Genomic DNA, 18,673 nt, shown 5'->3' on the forward strand with positions numbered 1-18,673 from the left:
TATTGCCCCACTTTAGACGACCTTGCTAAATGAGGGAATCTTCCCGTGTATGGCCACCTTTCGTCTCATTAATGGTATAGTATAGAATCTTTTCTGCAATTAAGCTGTCCCAGATTGCCAGTTTGCCCAGATCCCCTGCAAAGATGAGAAATCCTAGACTGACTGAATTGGACTGTATAGTTTTTTCTGTCATCTCAGAGTATCACTACTCTGTGTGTGTAGGGTACACCAGAAAGAGTACTATAAGATACTACTTTTTGATATAATGTAAGTGTGAAAACTGTTAAAAATATGAATCAAAGACACTGATTGGAAAAGTGCCGACGTGTACAAGGTCACAAAATAAGAGAATGTAATATAGATAAAAACATTGCACAATATAGATAAAGGCATTACTCCTTGTAGTGAGTTTACTTACTCACTCAGTGTGAAATGCCAAATACAACTTAATCTCATCCAGATTTTGTATCAGAGAGCACTGTAAAATGTGCCAATATGAATAAAATATACAGTGTAGATATGTATCTTTAATACAATACAATGCAGCATTAATTTTAAATTTTGAATGATTTGCCCACATGGAACTTTGAAATTTTTTTTTAAAAAATTCAAGGCGACTTCCACTGGCTAGACATAAGGCCAGTTTCTGTAAGCCCATTGCTCTTATATATAATGATGCCACAATGCCATCCACTTTTTTTCCAATCTCACAGCAAAGCAGCCTTATAAACCCATTATAAATGTGCTTTCCTACAAGGAAGCTTACCTTTCAGATCTTCATCTTCAGTGGTGGTGTTACAACTCTCTGTTGATCCCTGCATGAAAGCACAGAATATAAATAATAAGTAATTACTCATATGCAGGAGGGGATTTGTCAGACTGACAACTAGGGGAAGACAGAACTATTTGGTGGGCTAAGTAGTTTTCATTTACTGCCAATAGAACACTATTAATTTATATTTATTCATATGGCAATGATAAGATTGACTTTCTAGACATACCACAATACACAAATCTATGATGAATAGCTTGTGGGTTACATCATGTGGTTAATGAACAAATATTGCCACCAAAATTTCTATAGAATGAAAAACCAAATCCAGGCATATATGGGTACAGTTGAAAAACAAAGCAACAAGGCAATACAATACAAATCTTACTTTTATCCCATCAGTTGCATTGTGGACAACAGTTGTTTGAGGTTCCTAGAATACAAAAATGGGCATATGAATTAAAACTCTGCTTTAAGACACCTTCAAGAAACATACAAAACCCTACTGCATATTTATCAGATATGCAAAAAAAAATCAAAAACACATACGTACTGCAGTAGCCATTCATACAAACAGCTTATGATTATTCAAATGCAATATTCATACACACATACAAATGAACTGATGCAAAACACACACACACACACACACATATATATATATATATATATATATATATATATATATATAAAGGATCAAAACAGGTAAAAGCAAAGTTTCACTGACAATGCAAAGCAAAAAAGGGGAAAAAAATGTAAAGATGTAAAAAAAAAACCAAAAAAAAAAACCCCCAAAAAACAAGAAAAACCACAACCTGTCTTTAGTCTTTTCTATACAGCCCCTTGTCAGTGACAACAGTGTTACTCAATGTACAACATGTCAAAGAAATCTTTTAGGGGTTGCATGTGAGTCTCTATCACTTGCTTTGCCTATCTTGTCCACTTGTCTTACGATCAATTAAACATTGCTGCAACCTCTGTCTGCTCTATATGTGCTGTTTTAGGGTGATTTCATTTAGAGTCAGTTTAGATTGTTTGAGGACCATTTTATCTGCCATAGATCATAAAATATAAGGAGCTGGCTGTCACATAATTCACTACCACTGCCTTAGATTTCTATGTTTCCAGCTATATTTTGCTCTATGCTGTGCCACGTGTTGTCTGCCAACATGTTCTACAGCAAAATCCAAAGTAATTTGTGCGGACCGGTTCAAGTTTTAAAACACTAATGTGTGGCATTCTGGTTCTGGACTTGTGCCCCCCCGTTTGTATTCATGCAATCCTAAATGCCTTGGGCTAATGCCTCACAGAGAGATTAGTCTCTCGCCATAAATCTCTGCTACTGCGGGCGACTAATCTCTCCGAAATGTCTTTCCACTTCACTCAACTTAAAAAAAAAACAAAGCAATGTTTATGTCTTTCCACAGACAATTCACTTTGTTGCCAGTGGAAAGGCAGTTCGGAGAAATTAGTTACCTGCGGTAGCAGAGATTTATTGCGGGCGAATTATCTCTCTGTAGGGCATTAGCTTTAGTATCATTTAATTCAGCTTTATTTTAAGGTAGACTTACCTAATCTACTGTATCTAATTACTGCATTTATCAATAGTATCTACAGTTGAAGCTATATTTTACATTTTCCCAGAATTTACTCAGATTTGTCATGGTCTTACACAGGCATTTTTTCATTCCCAGATTTAATATTATTCTGGAACTTACACTGTTTTATACACTAACACACACAGTACCCATATCTATTTTATCAAGTCTATTGGGGCATTTACTAACATTTCTATATTTTTTTTTTCACAAATTATGTTTTTTTGAGCTAAAACTAAAAACTGTGAAAATCGCTAATACAAGACTTTGCATCTAAAAGCTTTGTGGACTTTTGTGGAAAACGTAAAGATAATTGTGGTTTGTGTTCTTTTAGTATTTGTTTGGCATTTTCATTTGTTTGTGCTTTTTTTATTTGGATCTTTTAATAAATGACTAGACATTTGTAGTTTTAGTGAAAATGAGTTTAGTCAAAGTTTAGAAAAAACTCAAACCACGAAAATGAGAATGTTGATAAATAGGCCTCCAAGCATTGAGCCAGCTATCCATTTATCTGTCTGTCTATCTAATCTTTGCAGATGGAATGGGTATTTACTTTTAATCCAGTGTCAGCTGGCTACTGCTGCCATCAGATACCTCTCCGCATTTCACCGACACCCATGGAAAGCTCTGTGAAACAAGCTTTCAAAGAGGAGGTCCACTTTCAGAGAAGCATGTGCTTTAGTTATTACATTTCCCATAAAGTTATATGGGAACTTTGCCTTGCCATTTTGCCTGTAAATGTTATTTTTTGGAGTGTCCATCACAATAGAGTATACTTATGGCAAAGTTTAATACTCCTTTACCAGTGCCTTTAATTTATGGTTTATACTCATAAATCATAAATGTGCACTTTATCTGTATAAGTACTACCAATAAGAATTAATGCAGCAACAAAAGCAAGTCAAACCCATATACAGAGAAGCCCTAAACAAAGCCAAAATGGATGCTCAGGCAGTTAAAAGACCAAATATACTAAGTTTCCAGAGCTTAAAACTCCCTATCAGTTTATAATTTTAAAACTGCACATTAGGAAGAGAGTCAAAGGCAATGATTCTGAATTTGAGTGTCAAAAATGCTGGTTTTGTATGCTCAGGGGTAAAATATGCAATAGTTTTGCTATAAGTAGAAATGAAAGCACAAACCATTGTTGGTAAACCAACCAAACAAAAAATACATTTTTGAGCAGAAATTTCTCTCTCTCTCTCTCTTTTTTTTTAGCAAGGCCTTTGTCTCCCTTCTTTTAAAGTCAATTTGCAGTGTTGTAAGCTTACATATACCTAAATAAAGTCACACAAATGAACACAATCAATAACATAATCAAGTATACCGTAAGTCAGAGCAAACCAATCTTTGCCTAGCAGATGTATATTTAGCTTTTTAAATGGGAAATGTTAGGCTGAAGCTTCAACAAATTTCAATAACCAATTAAAAATTAACACAATCAATATGCAATGCAACAAAACATTATGATGACTATCAATGACACTAGTCTGGTGACTGCATGCATCCCTCAGCAATGAACAAGTGAGATACACCATATTTACACTATTGATAGTTACACTTTGGGGTATATTTATCATGATGTGTAAAAAGTGGAGTGAAGCATTACTAGTGATGTTTCCCAGGGCAACCAATCAGCAATTAGATTTCAACAGTTAGAAAACCAAAGTAAAGCATCTGATTGGCTGCTATGAGCAAGATCACCGAAAATGTCTTACTCCACTTTTTACACAGCGTGATAAATATACCCTCTGGTGCTGTAAGTACCCCAATAACTCTGCATGAACTGCAATAAATTAGCTACTTTACTTAGTGACATGTGCTGTGCCAAGTGCTGGTGTCCAACTGGATTCTTTCTTAAAGTTTCACCAAAAGAGGTATCACAAGTCTAGTATCCCTTCTTTGCCAAACAGAAGAACATGAAAGTAAACATTTAACATGAGATGGTGCTATGCAGACATCTGTAACACACATTTTCTGTGGTGCTATCATTGTTGAGAGATTTGCAGTACCAGTCTAGTAAATAACAAAACTATGACAGCAGGTACATTATTAGTTTGTTCTTTGCCGATTTTATAAATAATGAATCAGCACTGACCAACAAGTTCTGTAACCCTTTTACAGTCTGAAATTTCCCAATGCATTAACACAATTCAAGAGTTAATGAACAGGTTAAATTCCTGCCCAGACTGCAAAAATGAATTTGTCAAGTGGCCTGTGCAATCCCACTTACTCTTCCCATGTATTTTATCACAACAAAAAACACCACCACCAAGAACACAGAAATAATGAACACAATAATGAATAAGCAAAATGAAATAATGCAAAAATGAATACTAATTATGATCACACAAGCAGCATTCCCACTTCTCACAAAAATCCATGAATAAAATAGTAGATGGGGAAGATACCATTGATGTCTGCAATGGGGGGTTTTCTTTTGCAGGGCTTATTATGCTGTTTTTGTTGTTGGTCTGTGGCTGAGATAGAAATACACATGGTTTAGTGTTGTTGATGGGATGAGTTGCATACACGTTTTACACAAAGTTCATGTTACCTCCTTTTTACACAGATTTATGGGAAGAATACTACCAAACCTCTAAAGATAGAGGTTAGAAAAAAAATGACGATATTGTATGAAAACATCTGGATAGCAATGATTTGTGATGAATGACAATATGGCAATCATTTTAGCTAATAAGAAAAAAAAAACCACAACAACAGTATTGAAGATATGATTAGCACATTTTGATGAAACATTGGTATGACTTTCTGCTAAAATCTGTGTAAAGACACAATGGAAAGTATGTCAGGTTTTTTTGCCAATATCCATTATAATCTCATAATATTTCAATTGGAAAAAATGTCCAGTATTGCTTAAAAGCACCACATTTTTGTAGAGTTATAAATATTTTTGCATTGCCCTGCTATACAAACACATTATATATACATTGTATATATATATATATATATATATATATATATATATATATATGTATATGTATATATATATATATATATATATATAAATAAAATAAATAAAAAATAGTTCACTTATCCGAATAAACTACTACGTTTGCTTCTAAGTCCTGCGTGAGCGGCTTCTTCATTATCTTTCTATATATATATATATATATATATATATATATATATATATATATATATATATACACAGTTGCATCAAAATAATGGAGATACAGCCAAAAATCTTGCAGTAGTTGACATAATATTACATTTATTTTAACCACCTACTGTAGTGCATTTAAGTTAAAACATTCTTTTTTCCATATATTTAACTATATGAGCTGCATTGTGGGGCTGAATCACACAAGCAACAAAAACACCCACACAAGTGTCATCTTCCTTTTTTAATATACTATATATTCTATACATCAGATAAATAAAAGGGAGCACTGCCATCTCCCATAACATTGTATTTAAAAACAATTCATTGTTTTTAACTGATTTGCTCTTTTCTTTAATAATAATAATAATAATAATAATAATAATGCAGAACCATGTTCTTGACTTTAAGCCCTTTACCATATCCTTAATTCAGATGTGATACACACAAACATGTAATACCTAGCTGTAATATAAAAAGTTACAGGTGGTTACAGAAGATGGTGCATGGTTCAGAAACATGTTAAACCTAGTGAAGAACCAAAGTATAAATAGTGTAAAAATCTGCTTTAAGGCTAGGGCCAAAAGAAAGACCCTCCAATGTGACTATCTGACCAAGCTCTTGGTTGAAAGCAAGGTGCACTCATAAGTAATAAGAATATGGGCCAGAACAATATAACGAAGGTTCATTCAGACAAGCGTTGAGTAAGAATCATCTGTCTGTAATGCAGCCAGGATGTAAGGCTGGTAAAGCACAGAGAAATTTGAGAAGAGAGTTACTAAGCTACAACTGGACATACACAGGACAATATAAATTGCCCATTCAAAAAGCTACCAATCAGGTTAGGAAATTCCATCTTAGAGAACCAACCACGTTGATCTGTTAAAGTTGTCCTCTTCTGCTGAAGTGGTCTTCTTCTACTTATTTGGTGATGCCATTCCATGAGATCTTTACATGTATGCTTAGCTTATGTTTTTGTGTATACCACACCTATATGGGTGGCTGCGCAGAGGCATTTGTTAATTCACAAATCACACATCCTAATTAAAATTGTACAAAATTGTCTCCTTAGATGGCTGGCACAAAAATATTTAAAGTAACCACATTTACACCATAATTCATGCAGGCGGGGAGCCTACCCCTTTTATTGTAACCACCCGTGCATCAATGTTTCAGGGCCAACCCTTTTTCCAGGATTTATGTGGTTCATTTACATTTTTGTTGTTAAGTAACTTCATGGTAAATAGCAGTCACCTGAGCAGGTTCATATATAGGCTTTTCCACGGAAATAGAATGAAAAATAGGAATATATGATAACCCATTTAGACATGGTTTTGACAAGATGTGTCCTAGCCCTACAATTATGTGATGTACATGAATGATAACAGTTGTCTGAATGGCACAATGTTTCCCTGTGCAATATCCTTTGCGGCAGGTAATTTAGATTTAGCATAGTAGCAATAATCCTATTGTATTGCCTCAACATAGAACATTAGAATTCCAAAGCAAGCTATTTTTAGCAAGAATAGACAATCCAGATGTCCAATGCGTATGACTCACCCTATATTAAGTTTCTGATCAGCTCCACCGAGAGGCTTATACTACTTATACCACAATGGGCTGCTGTTTCAAGCCACTGTTCCTTAAAAAGCTCACACAAATATCAGTCATCTCTATTCTGACTCGGTTACAGATAGTGGCAAGCCAGGAAGAAATGTCCGATGATTTTTATAAAAAGAGTTTTGCGAGTCCCACCATAATTAGTGGCAATAGGCTAACTATACAACCATTTAAATGTTGCTCACAGGTATAAAAGGTTGGGGATCCCTGTTATTTACAGCTTTTCAATTACAGGTATGGAACCTGTTATCCAGAATGCTCGGAACCTGGGGGTTTCTGGATAATGGGTAATTTCCATAATTTGTGTCTTCATACTTAAAGTCTACTAAAAAATAATTTAAACATTAAATAAACGGAATAGTATTAGTAAATAATAATAATAGAGAAACAGGAAATATGTTTTACAATTTTGATTTATTTGATTAAAATGAAGTCTAAGGTAGTTGCCCTTTTTGTAATTCTGAACTTTTCGGGTAAAAGATCCCATACCTGTACCTTTTTTTTAAAAAAAAAATTGTGCAGCACAGTGTATTTAAATCTTATTGTTATACTGACTCCTCCATACTAAGTTCATATCAAGTGCAAAGTACTGTCTTATTTAAGAGAAAAAGCAGATTAGACAAAACCTGAACGTTTAAACAGACTATTTTTTTTGTATTTAGAGCCATATATCTTGTTTAAGAAGTGGAACTGCTACAATCCAAGCAAACAAAAAAAACATTTTTCCAAGGTGAACTAAAATAAATTACCCCTCAGACAAGTGCCCTTAAACACCTGGTTCCCCAGTTGTTGCAAAACTGTGCTGTAAAAGAGCACAAAATGTAAAAAATTGCTCTGCAGTAGTAAAGTTTGAACACTATAGGCAGACTTTGTTTTCTAAAGTAAAAAAAAAAATAAAAAAATGGCAGGGTAAGTTTTGCGGCTTGCAAAATGATTTAGCTCATGTTAGTGTTGCAAAGAAATGTAAAGATGTAAGCTGTGATTTGTCTTGTGATGGAGAAACTGTGCCTGGAATCAGTAGCTTTGCAGCTTCTTTCCATAAATGGAAATAAAAATGTTAAAATGACAACAAACCCTCAAGGTATTCGAAGGGCATGCAAGAACCTTCCCCCTCAAAGCTTAACTACCAACTGGAATTACATTATGATGTATGTATGTTAATATTTATAATATTTTACTTGACAAGGTGGGAAGCAAGTTCCAGTCTGCTGTGTGCTGAACACTTGCATGTATGGGTACATTGGCTTACAGAGGTCTTCAGGATTTGGTTTTACAGTGATTAGAGAAACTAACTAACTAAGAAGGCAAAGCAGAATACAGAGAAGTTATGGCTGTGTTACTCAGCCATGTAAATTATGCCATTACTGTAACTTGATGTACGCACTTTATCTTTTTTTCTTCTTTAAACAGAAGCATGGGGATAAAAACCAAACACATGACATTACTTATACATATTACTTATACATATTCCCTATAAAGTACTATTAGTATTATCTTAAAGAAGAACTACACCCTAGAAATGAATATGGCTAGAAATATATTTTATATAACACCATATTTTATATACTGAACATATTGTGCCAGCCTAAAGTTTAAGTATCTCTATAGCAGTAATGATTCAGGCTTTCAAAATTGTCACAAGAGCTCCCTATCATGAACTGTGTCAGCATCACTCACATGCTCAGTGCGCTCTGGGCAGCTGTTGAGAAAGTTTAGGGGTCATCACAAATCATCAAGCAGAAAATGAGGTTGGCCTGTCATTCAAGCGAATACCTGGTTTTGGAGCTGTCATATACTAATAATCTGTATTACTACAAACCAGCCTTATATTGTAATTTTCTATATATACAGTAGATGTGAGTGGGTCCCTAAACTCAGTAACTGACAGCAGCACAGAGCATGTGCAGTGAATCAGAAGAAAAGAAGATGGGGAGCTACTGGGGGCATCTTTGGGGGCACAGATCTTCCTTGCTAAAGGGCTTGAATATAAATAAACTTCAAGATTACAAATCTGCCCTAGAATATTAATAAAAATGGGTTCTAGGGCCAGATCTTGAAAAGATTAAGTTATTTTTATACAGTGGAGGAAATAATTATTTGACCCCTCACTGATTTTGTAAGTTTGTCCAATGACAAAGAAATGAAAAGTCTCAGAACAGTATCATTTCAATGGTAGGTTTATTTTAACAGTGGCAGATAGCACATCAAAAGGAAAATCGAAAAAATAACTTTAAATAAAAGATAGCAACTGATTTGCATTTCATTGAGTGAAATAAGTTTTTGAACCCTCTAACAAAAAAAGACTTAATACTTAGTGGAAAAACCCTTGTTTGCAAGCACAGAGGTCAAACGTTTCTTGTAATTGATGACCAAGTTTGCGCACATTTTAGGAGGAATGTTGGTCCACTCCTCTTTGCAGATCATCTCTAAATCCCTAAGGTTTCGAGGCTCTCTGTGCAACTCTGAGCTTGAGCTCCCTCCATAGGTTTTCTATTGGATTAAGGTCCGGAGACTGACTAGGCCACTCCATGACATTAATGTGCTTCTTCTTGAGCCACTCCTTTGTTGCCTTTGCTGTATGTTTTGGGTCATTGTCGTGCTGGAACACCCATCCACGACCCATTTTCAGTTTCCTGGCAGAGGGAAGGAGGTTGTCGTTCAGGATTTCACGATACATGGCTCCGTCCATTTTCCCGTTAATGCGAATAAGTTGTCCTGTGCCCTTAGCAGAAAAACACCCCCAAAGCAAAATGTTTCCACCCCCATGCTTGACGGTGGGGACGGTGTTTTGGGGGTCATAGGCAGCATTTTTCTTCCTCCAAACACAGCGAGTTGAGTTAATGCCAAAGAGCTCTATTTTGGTCTCATCAGACCACAGCACCTTCTCCCAGTCACTCACAGAATCATTCAGGTGTTCATTGGCAAACTTCAGACGGGCCTGCACATGTGCCTTCTTGAGCAGGGGGACCTTGCGAGCCCTGCAGGGTTTTAATCCATTGCGGTGTAATGTGTTTCCAATGGTTTTCTTGGTGACTGTGGTCCCTGCTAATTTGAGGTCATTAACTAACTCCTCCCGTGTAGTTCTAGGATGCTTTTTCACCTTTCTCAGAATCATTGACACCCCACGAGGTGAGATCTTGCGTGGAGCCCCAGAGCGAGGTCGATTGATGGTCATTTTGTGCTCCTTCCATTGTCGAACAATCGCACCAACAGTTGTCACCTTCTCTCCCAGCTTCTTGCTAATGGTTTTGTAGCCCATTCCAGCCTTGTGCAGGTCTACAATTTTGTCTCTGACATCCTTGGACAGCTCTTTGGTCTTTCCCATGTTGGAGAGTTTGGAGTCTGCTTGATTGATTGATTCTGTGGACAGGTGTCTTTTATACAGGTGACTAGTTAAGACAGGTGTCCTTAATGAGGTTGACTAATTGAGTAGAAGTGTCTAACCACTCTGTGGGAGCCAGAACTCTTAATGGTTGGTAGGGGTTCAAAAACTTATTTCACTCAATGAAATGCAAATCAGTTGCTATCTTTTATTTAAAGTTATTTTTTCGATTTTCCTTTTGATGTGCTATCTGCCACTGTTAAAATAAACCTACCATTGAAATGATACTGTTCTGAGACTTTTCATTTCTTTGTCATTGGACAAACTTACAAAATCAGTGAGGGGTCAAATAATTATTTCCTCCACTGTAAGCTCTAATACATCTGCTAGGAAAGGGAGCCCCTCAAAATACATACAAGATCTTTCAATCAAAATCAGACTCCTGCATAAAGAGTATGAAGAGAGAGAGATGCTAAGAGGGCAAAGGTGTAACTTGATTATTTCAGAGACAATACAGAATTTTTAGCTGATTATATTTACAGATCCTCTTTAAGTTTAAAAAAATTAATTACAAGAAAAACCCTGGCCAGTTTAATTTTACACACGAATTATACAATAGGAAAACAACCCACAAAGTCTATTATCCATGCTTGAGTGGCATTCCACAAGGTCTGGAATTTACTTGCAAAACCTTTGTCCCATGTACCCCTATATAAAAAAAGTCTTAATCTAATTAACATGTCCATAAAAGCCTCACACGTTTCATGCACTAAGGTACTTAATTATAAGCTTATAATTGAGGCCTGGATATTGTTTTAGAAGTGCTGGTTCTTGCCAATATATTATGGTTTGCTGCTCTTTTTGGTTGTTTGCTGCTGGTGCATACCCAAGTATAAAGACTGCCACAAGCACTTTAATGCTTTTACAGGAAATAGATCATTTATGACTAGTAAAGCAAGCTCAAAACCAGTCCCCATTGTGCATAAGGAAAATGGGATGCAAAAGGCCAAGTCCTCAAAAGGCATGAAAATTCAAGCTTTTCGCAAGGTAAGCACTTTTTACAGGTTGATTACCAGGATACTGAGTAGTTGAAGGAATTGAGTAATTTACTTTATGCTCCCAAAGGCAGGGAAGAGCTTACTGCACCTTTTCAGCTGCCTAATGCCATTGCTTCCCTTTAAAGCATCATAAAGGTCGACACTCGCCTTCCAGTGCCATAATCTTCCCTCCTGTCTGCAGCAATATAGAGAAGAGTCTTCTCTATACAGTACATATTCTCCAGACAGAGGGATTGAGAGAAGCCAGGAGGAAAAAAAGCTTAGTATTGGGAGGCATGTTTTAGTCTTGATGTACCCTCTTAACCTACCTCTGCTTTAACCCCAGTGCTGCCAGAAACCAAACTGTTGTTATCTAAGGACTGGAGTAAACCATGGAAGAAGCTGTCAAGATGCTGTCCTGAATCTCAGTTCCAGAAAGTTTATGGAATTTCTGGTAGACCAGCTTTACAAGCATATGATACAGTGCTTTGGGATTAACCCATAGTGGGATGTATATTGCAGTTGCAGCTGCTATGTGGCCTGGGTCCACTTAACAGTAGCACTAGATGTGTTTTGGGGCCTACCAAACATTTAAATAAGCAAATCGAATTAAATGAAAAAGGTACTTTATTAAATCATGTGATTCAGCCACAGTACCAATAAAGGTGGGCAAGCTTTTATGACACAGATACAAGTATGCAAGTGGACTTGTATACTTGTGGACATGTTTGGGTGAGAATTATGGGGTTACTTGGGAGCCTTAATAAGCTGAGTTATATTATAGTTATAGTCTTGTGGACATGATTGGGTAATATTTATGGGAAAAAAATACTGGATTGAACTCCATTGGCAACAAGGTACAGGTTATATAAGACCATTACAGTCTGGCAATCCCTTGCAAATCAGAATAATATATGCAGAAACAGAGCAATAACTTCCCAACTGCCAGAGAACACAAAAGATGAAATGTAAGGGAAGGTTCAAGAACCCTAGAACTAAACCAGATGGCTGTAAGACCCTGTACATTTAAACTGCCCCTCATTCCTACACTAATACAAAAAAGGTGGGGAAAGAATTTACAACAACATAACCACCCCTGCTGTTAGGAAATAGGTCAAGAAAACTGCCAACTTACACTGAAGATGCAATTTGACAGACTGCTCTGGCGTATCTACAACTAACATTTATAATTCTTATTTAAAAAAAAAAAAATCCTGCTTACAGAACTGCAAAACAGCATTTCTTAACATTTCAGTTGGGTAAATGTGGAAAATGGATTTGCAGTAAAAAGCTCTTTCATTTGGTGAAGTTGGTTTTTGGCAATCATAACTAGAAAGTGTTTCTTTGCGATGGTCATAATCCTATCATTAATACAGTGTCCATGCATTTACATTCTTTAAAGAACTTTACAACACTCTTTACAGATATTGTTCATATGTTTTACATCAGTCCTTGCCCTAGTGGTGATTAGAAAGTTGCCTCTTACATTCAAGCAAGATGCAAAATATATACATTTTATCAGTAGCCAGTACCTCATTGTAACCTGACTATTGAACCAGGGGCCATATGATCACACCATTACAAACTGGCACATTAATGGCCAAAGATGGTGATTGCAGCCAAAAGTCTGGATCATACAGTTTGTTTTATTTTACTCCTGTACTAGGCTGTCTGTGCAGCTTTTTGTCTGAATGCACTTTACATGACTGACTTAGTAATATCTAAATTAAAATAACACTACAATACAAAAGTTCAGACAGTAATAGTAGCAAGATTTACTTGCATGGGAATACTGTAAACACAGAAAAAAGGGTTGATATCATAGTCGTGATGGTTTTAAACTACAATAAAGGAAATAGGAGCTGATTGTCCTTTTCACTTATCTAATCAAAACATGAACAAGTTACATTAATTCATTTGGTGAACTAAAACTTCTAGCATCCCACAAAATGATGTATGTGTAAGGTTAGATATGCATCTGCAATCATTCTTCGTTGAGTACTGACAATTACTACTGCAAAGAAAAAACATTTTTATTATCCACACATAAAAATTAACACTAAAATGTTAACATAACTCCACATCTGCATGTAAGGTAAAGTAAATACCATACTGCTGGGTGAGCAACACTCTTCAGAGTAGGTCACATTAAAGAAAAAAGAAAAGCTTTTATAACTGGGAGTGCCAAACATCGATTACCTAATCTTATATTTTTATACAGATTACTTCTGTGCGAGCTATCCACTTCCTGCTTCTTTTTTCTGCAAAATTCGCAGGGCAGAGGTATGTACAGAGTGCAAAGGCTGGGGTTTTTTTCTGTTTAAGTTAAGCTTTTCTATCTACTGTGTTTATGCACCTGTGCGAAGAAAGAAGCAGGAAGTGGATCTCTCGCATGTATCCCGGACCCATGCAGTTTTCTGCACCAGCCCAGGGTATCAGGTAAGTTATTACCATCACTGTGATTAAAGCTTTCCTTCTTCTGTAAGGGAAATGCTTAAATAGCATCTCTCAAATTCTTAGAACCTTTACAACAGTCTAGTTTTGGACTACTAATAGTCCGGTTATGGACTAAAAATGCTGAAATAAAAATGACAGAACTATATTTGCATAGCAAATATCACATTAACATCTAACTATCATTTTTGTTCATAAGACACTGTTACACTACCTCCAGGTACATTCGTACTGCTGCATCCCTGCAAATAAGGTTACCACTTGCTTTAAAATGTAAGTTGGCATTACAGTCTCTGCTGTAGCATGCGTAAAATGGCAATGTTTGCAAGCAGGTCATGCATGGTATAAAGATGAGGGGTGAGCAATGTAGTGATGTAAGGCAACTGAGGAGTGCTCACCATTAAATGTACACTGGAGCTCGACTTCCTTTTCTAGACAGACCAGTCAGGAGGGAAAAGAACAGAAAAGATGGGTAAAGAGAAGAGTCAGAGTAAGGAAAAGTGGAAGAGAGAGAAGGAAACGGACACAGTAATAAAAGAAGTACAGACAACAGTAGACCAAGTTAGTGAGGCAAGAGTGGGGGGTGGTTGGCAATCCCAGCAGAGAACAAGTAAATAAGCAAACAAATTAAAGCCAATACAACAAAAAAGACAAACAGAAGGTGCTGAAAAAGTTTCCACAAAAATTAATTTTAATTTGCATGTTTATTTATTCTCCTTTACACAGTGCCGACGCATTACTTTTACTAAGATTCATTATTCTTATCAGTCCCTGCTCCAGTGGAGCTTACAATCTCCTATATAAAATTCACACAGACTAATGTCAGTTTCATCAGAAGCTAATTTAATTTTGTTGATGTTGGAAGGAAACCCACACAAACATAGGAAAAACATAAAAACTCCTTGTAGATAGTACCTAGTTCGTAATTGCTGAAAGATACCAGTTCTAAAAACTAAGCCAATGTGCACATCTTTACCATATCCAAACCCAATGTGTTAAAAAAAAAAAATACTGAAACTAAGCATACTTAATACTAAATTATGTATGTTAGTATGTGTATGTAGTGTATGCATGCATGCATGCATGATCTCACAGGAGTCAGAGATCAACTATGGACATGCCTAGAAATCACCATAAACAGTTAATCTCACTCATACCATTCTGCAGGAATATATTGTGTAAGACATATATATCATAGGAGTACATCAAATTAATACACACGCAAAGAGGTGACACTATCTTCCAGTACATGCTAGTAAAATAGTGAATAATTGTTCGGCATAACTCAGTACAGTCAAATGTTAATTTTCTATTATCATTTCAATTTCTGATTACCCCAAATGCTCTGAAATAATATAATTCTATTTTCCAGTATGTCCTTTTTAAGCAAAGAAGTCTACATTTATAAGTAATCTGCTTTTTTCTATAATATTAGAATAAATATATTTTAGTAAGTGTTTTTTGAGTAAGAGCTGTGAAGTAACAGTTTAGTCAGTTTTTAGCAAATAAGAAAATACAAAATACAGGGTTGTGGAAATGAGCTTTTAGTACAAAGTTGATCCAGGACCTAGTATGATTGTTATATTGGGGTATGGAAGGAATTTTGCTACTCTGAGTCAAATTGGAAAGGCATTAGATTTTTTTTTTTCTTCCTTTGGATCAACTAGCAGTTAGGAAGGGTTTATTGAGACAAAGTGGTTGAACTCAAAGGACCTGCGTCTTTTTTTCAACCTAACTTTACTATGTTACTATGTTCTGGGTCACACAGTTTCTGGGCACACAACCAAGAAGAAATATATTATGTGTGCAACCTTTCTTTTCACTCATTTTAATTTGAATAAGCCACAACAGCTTATTTAAGAATTGCACGCAGTCATCAAAAATGTGTGTGCAGCAAAAAAAAATAAAATAATTCCAGCCATGGAGTTTAGTTGTTCTAAACGCATGTGATCAACCAGATGCCAGATACCGCAGTTATTCAAAATATTGGGAAAAAAAATATTTACTGAAGGTAGGATTGTAATCCATGTGCATTTTCTCTTTATTTTATTCTTTAAGCAATGAAGAAATGCATACAACATACATGCAGAACGTGGTTTACTGCCTTACCACATTTATTTGGACAAATGTGATCACAAGAACAAAACTTTAATGGATACAGCCCTTCTTTGGAGTGTGAAAGCTAATGATAAAACCTATTTCACTTTATGTAGAATGGACAGGTAGAACTTGGAGCATCTGCACATGAACTACAACTACTAAACATTTCAAACATATGCATGCAGAAGACATCTGGTTGAACATGTACACCAATAAAAAATCTAAATATTTATTCAACATTTTGGCTCAAACTCACTAAGCCTTAATCAGGAATACTCACAAAAACACCTCAGCAATATCACTAAGGTGTTTTTGTGACTATTACTGATTGAATGTTGTATTCCTGAAGAAAGGCCTGGAGTTACTTATAAGTGGCCTAAATCTGCATACAATACAGTATAAGAGAGAGACAACAGTTATTGCAAAACCAAACCCAAACTATTAACAGATTAAGTCTGTAAAACACATCCAAGAATTTGCATTCTGAATAATTGTGTCCTTACATTACAGAAAAGGGATGAGGCTGTTTATATTTCTTTTAGAGAGGTTGGGAGAACTTTTCAATTTCTCGTTCTCTCTCCATCTTTACGTCAGCAAGCCATAGTTACTATGGAAACAGACAAAACACAACTGGCTGGAGACAGAAATCTCTGTCAATGAATATAAAGTAAAAGGCTTCCAGATATATATTTGCAAAATCAGATGTAGGAAAGTCACCTGAAAACAATGTTGTCTGGAAGAAAAAGCCTTTTGTGATAAATAGCCTCTTCAGACTATGCTGTTCCTCGGGGAGGAAAAACAAACATGCAGTAAAACATTAAGTGCTTTCCTAACAGAGACCCTTACACAAATCCACCTGCCTGCTGTAGTTTATAGCCAGGATAAGCTTAATGTATTTCAATTTTTTTTAAAATTTTTAAATAAAACAGAAAAGGAAACAAAAGTTGTATCAATTGTCAGAGTGCTGTTAAACAATAGATTTTTCAGTTTATAAACCCATGTAGCCCCTGGAAGTAAAATTAGAAGCCAGATATATTCTCTGTTCTGAATAATAACATGAAAAATGTTGTACGCCTGTGCTAACACTTGCACAGCATTTTCACGTCCATTTTGTTACTCAGGTAAATGATTGTCCCTAGAAATCAAGTTACAGATCTTGAGATGTTATAAGAACTGTCTGGAATCATCTTCATAGCCTATGAATGAGCCATAAGGTGCAGCAGTGATATACAAAAATGCCTTCCTAAAAAAAAAAAATAACAGACCTAAAAGTGCCCCTGTAAACATGCACTACAGAAATGTTTATATTAGTGAGGGTTTCTCTTGAAGTGTAACTCAAATGCAGTTTAACTGTGCCATGTACAGGGGAGCTTTCACTATCATTATCATTTTAATTACTGATTGACTGATGCAGCAAATGTTAGGCTTATATCCCACAGTGAATAGCTTATGGGAAGACATACACGTTGCAAAATCAGGTGAAGTTTCCTCTGGTAGGAAACTTTCAGAAAACGAATTGACGCATATACCTTTGTACCGGCAATCCACTTTGCCAGTGAAAAGGCATTTTAGGGAGACTATGGTAGCAGAGGTTTGTTACGGGCTACTAATCTCCATGTACATAAGCCTTAGGTAGATGGCACATGTGGAGATTTGTTGCCTGCGATAATTCAGATCTACCTTGGGTGACTAATCTCTTAATCTCTTTCCTGTTGGCAATAACGGAAATCACCAGTGGGAGAATATGCATGTCTCTTCGGTTTTGTGAACCACACCATGCCAGTGGGGGTCATAATAAATGAGAAAACCTTTTTTCTCTGCTCTGTGCCAAACTTCTTCAGAATCAGCCTGTTTTTTAAGACATTCTAAAATTAATTAACAAATCAAACAAAATGGCTTATTTTTACCAAGAGTTGTTGCAATGGTGCAGAATGAGCATAAATGAGCAATGAAACTATCATGGAACCAGGAACAATCATAATAAAAATGATGGGGGAATCAAGGAAAAAAAAATGTTTAATTTGATATGTCTCAACCTATTTTTCACTTGTTAGAAACAGCTATAGACTATGCTGCATTCAAATGAACTTAAACTGTCCTATTCAAAATTCTAATGATAAGAAATCCATTATACAACTATGCCACTCTAGATGGATTTCTATGACCAAGTTTAAATGAAATTAAAAAAATAATAAAAAAAATAGACTTTCATATAAAAAAAAAACCAAAACAGAAAAAACACATTCAAGCAATATGCTTTGTTATGCATACAACAAAATGTAGGGCAGCATTGTTGAAGAAATGTTTTTGTATTTATGTTTTTTTCAAAACAAAAAAGTGATCCACTCCACACCCAGCATAAATATATCATTATTGATATATTTGCTTTTCATTTTCAATGAAAATTGATTTAAGCAAAAAAACCCAAAAACATTACATTTTGATCTCTTGCTGTGAAACAGTAGGACAATACCCAGAATTCCTGTAAACTGATTGACTCAGTACCATAATGGACATGTTATGTCATATACAGACTCACACATCTTTCTGTTAAATACTATGTAGAGTATGTAAAACTATGTCACACGTAACACATACATATCTTTCTCAGGGTCTCTGGATTTTTCACCCTGAAGCCAGTTTACT

At 35.6% G+C, this 18,673-nt stretch overlaps 1 protein-coding gene across 31 annotated transcripts in view; it reads right to left on the minus strand.

The window, feature by feature from the left end:
* The window catches only part of camk2g (calcium/calmodulin dependent protein kinase (CaM kinase) II gamma), a 172,767-nt gene that overhangs the window by 17,083 nt on the left and 137,011 nt on the right, over window positions 1–18,673 (minus strand). For 11 of the 31 annotated variants that reach the window (XM_012965998.3, XM_012965992.3, XM_012966002.3 and 8 more), the window contains 2 exons: window positions 1,161–1,205; window positions 767–815 (listed from right to left, as the gene is read on the minus strand). In XM_012965998.3, the coding sequence (XP_012821452.1) occupies window positions 767–815; window positions 1,161–1,205 (94 nt within the window). Of the gene's footprint in view, window positions 1–766; window positions 816–1,160; window positions 1,206–4,781; window positions 4,851–14,325; window positions 14,359–18,673 lie in introns of all 31 variants that reach the window. The other 20 variants (XM_012965995.3, XM_012965990.3, XM_012965989.3 and 17 more) reach the window with 2 other exon arrangements.

Source organism: Xenopus tropicalis, chromosome 7 (genome assembly GCF_000004195.4).
Source record: "Xenopus tropicalis strain Nigerian chromosome 7, UCB_Xtro_10.0, whole genome shotgun sequence".
In the NCBI taxonomy this organism is placed as follows: domain Eukaryota; kingdom Metazoa; phylum Chordata; class Amphibia; order Anura; family Pipidae; genus Xenopus; species Xenopus tropicalis.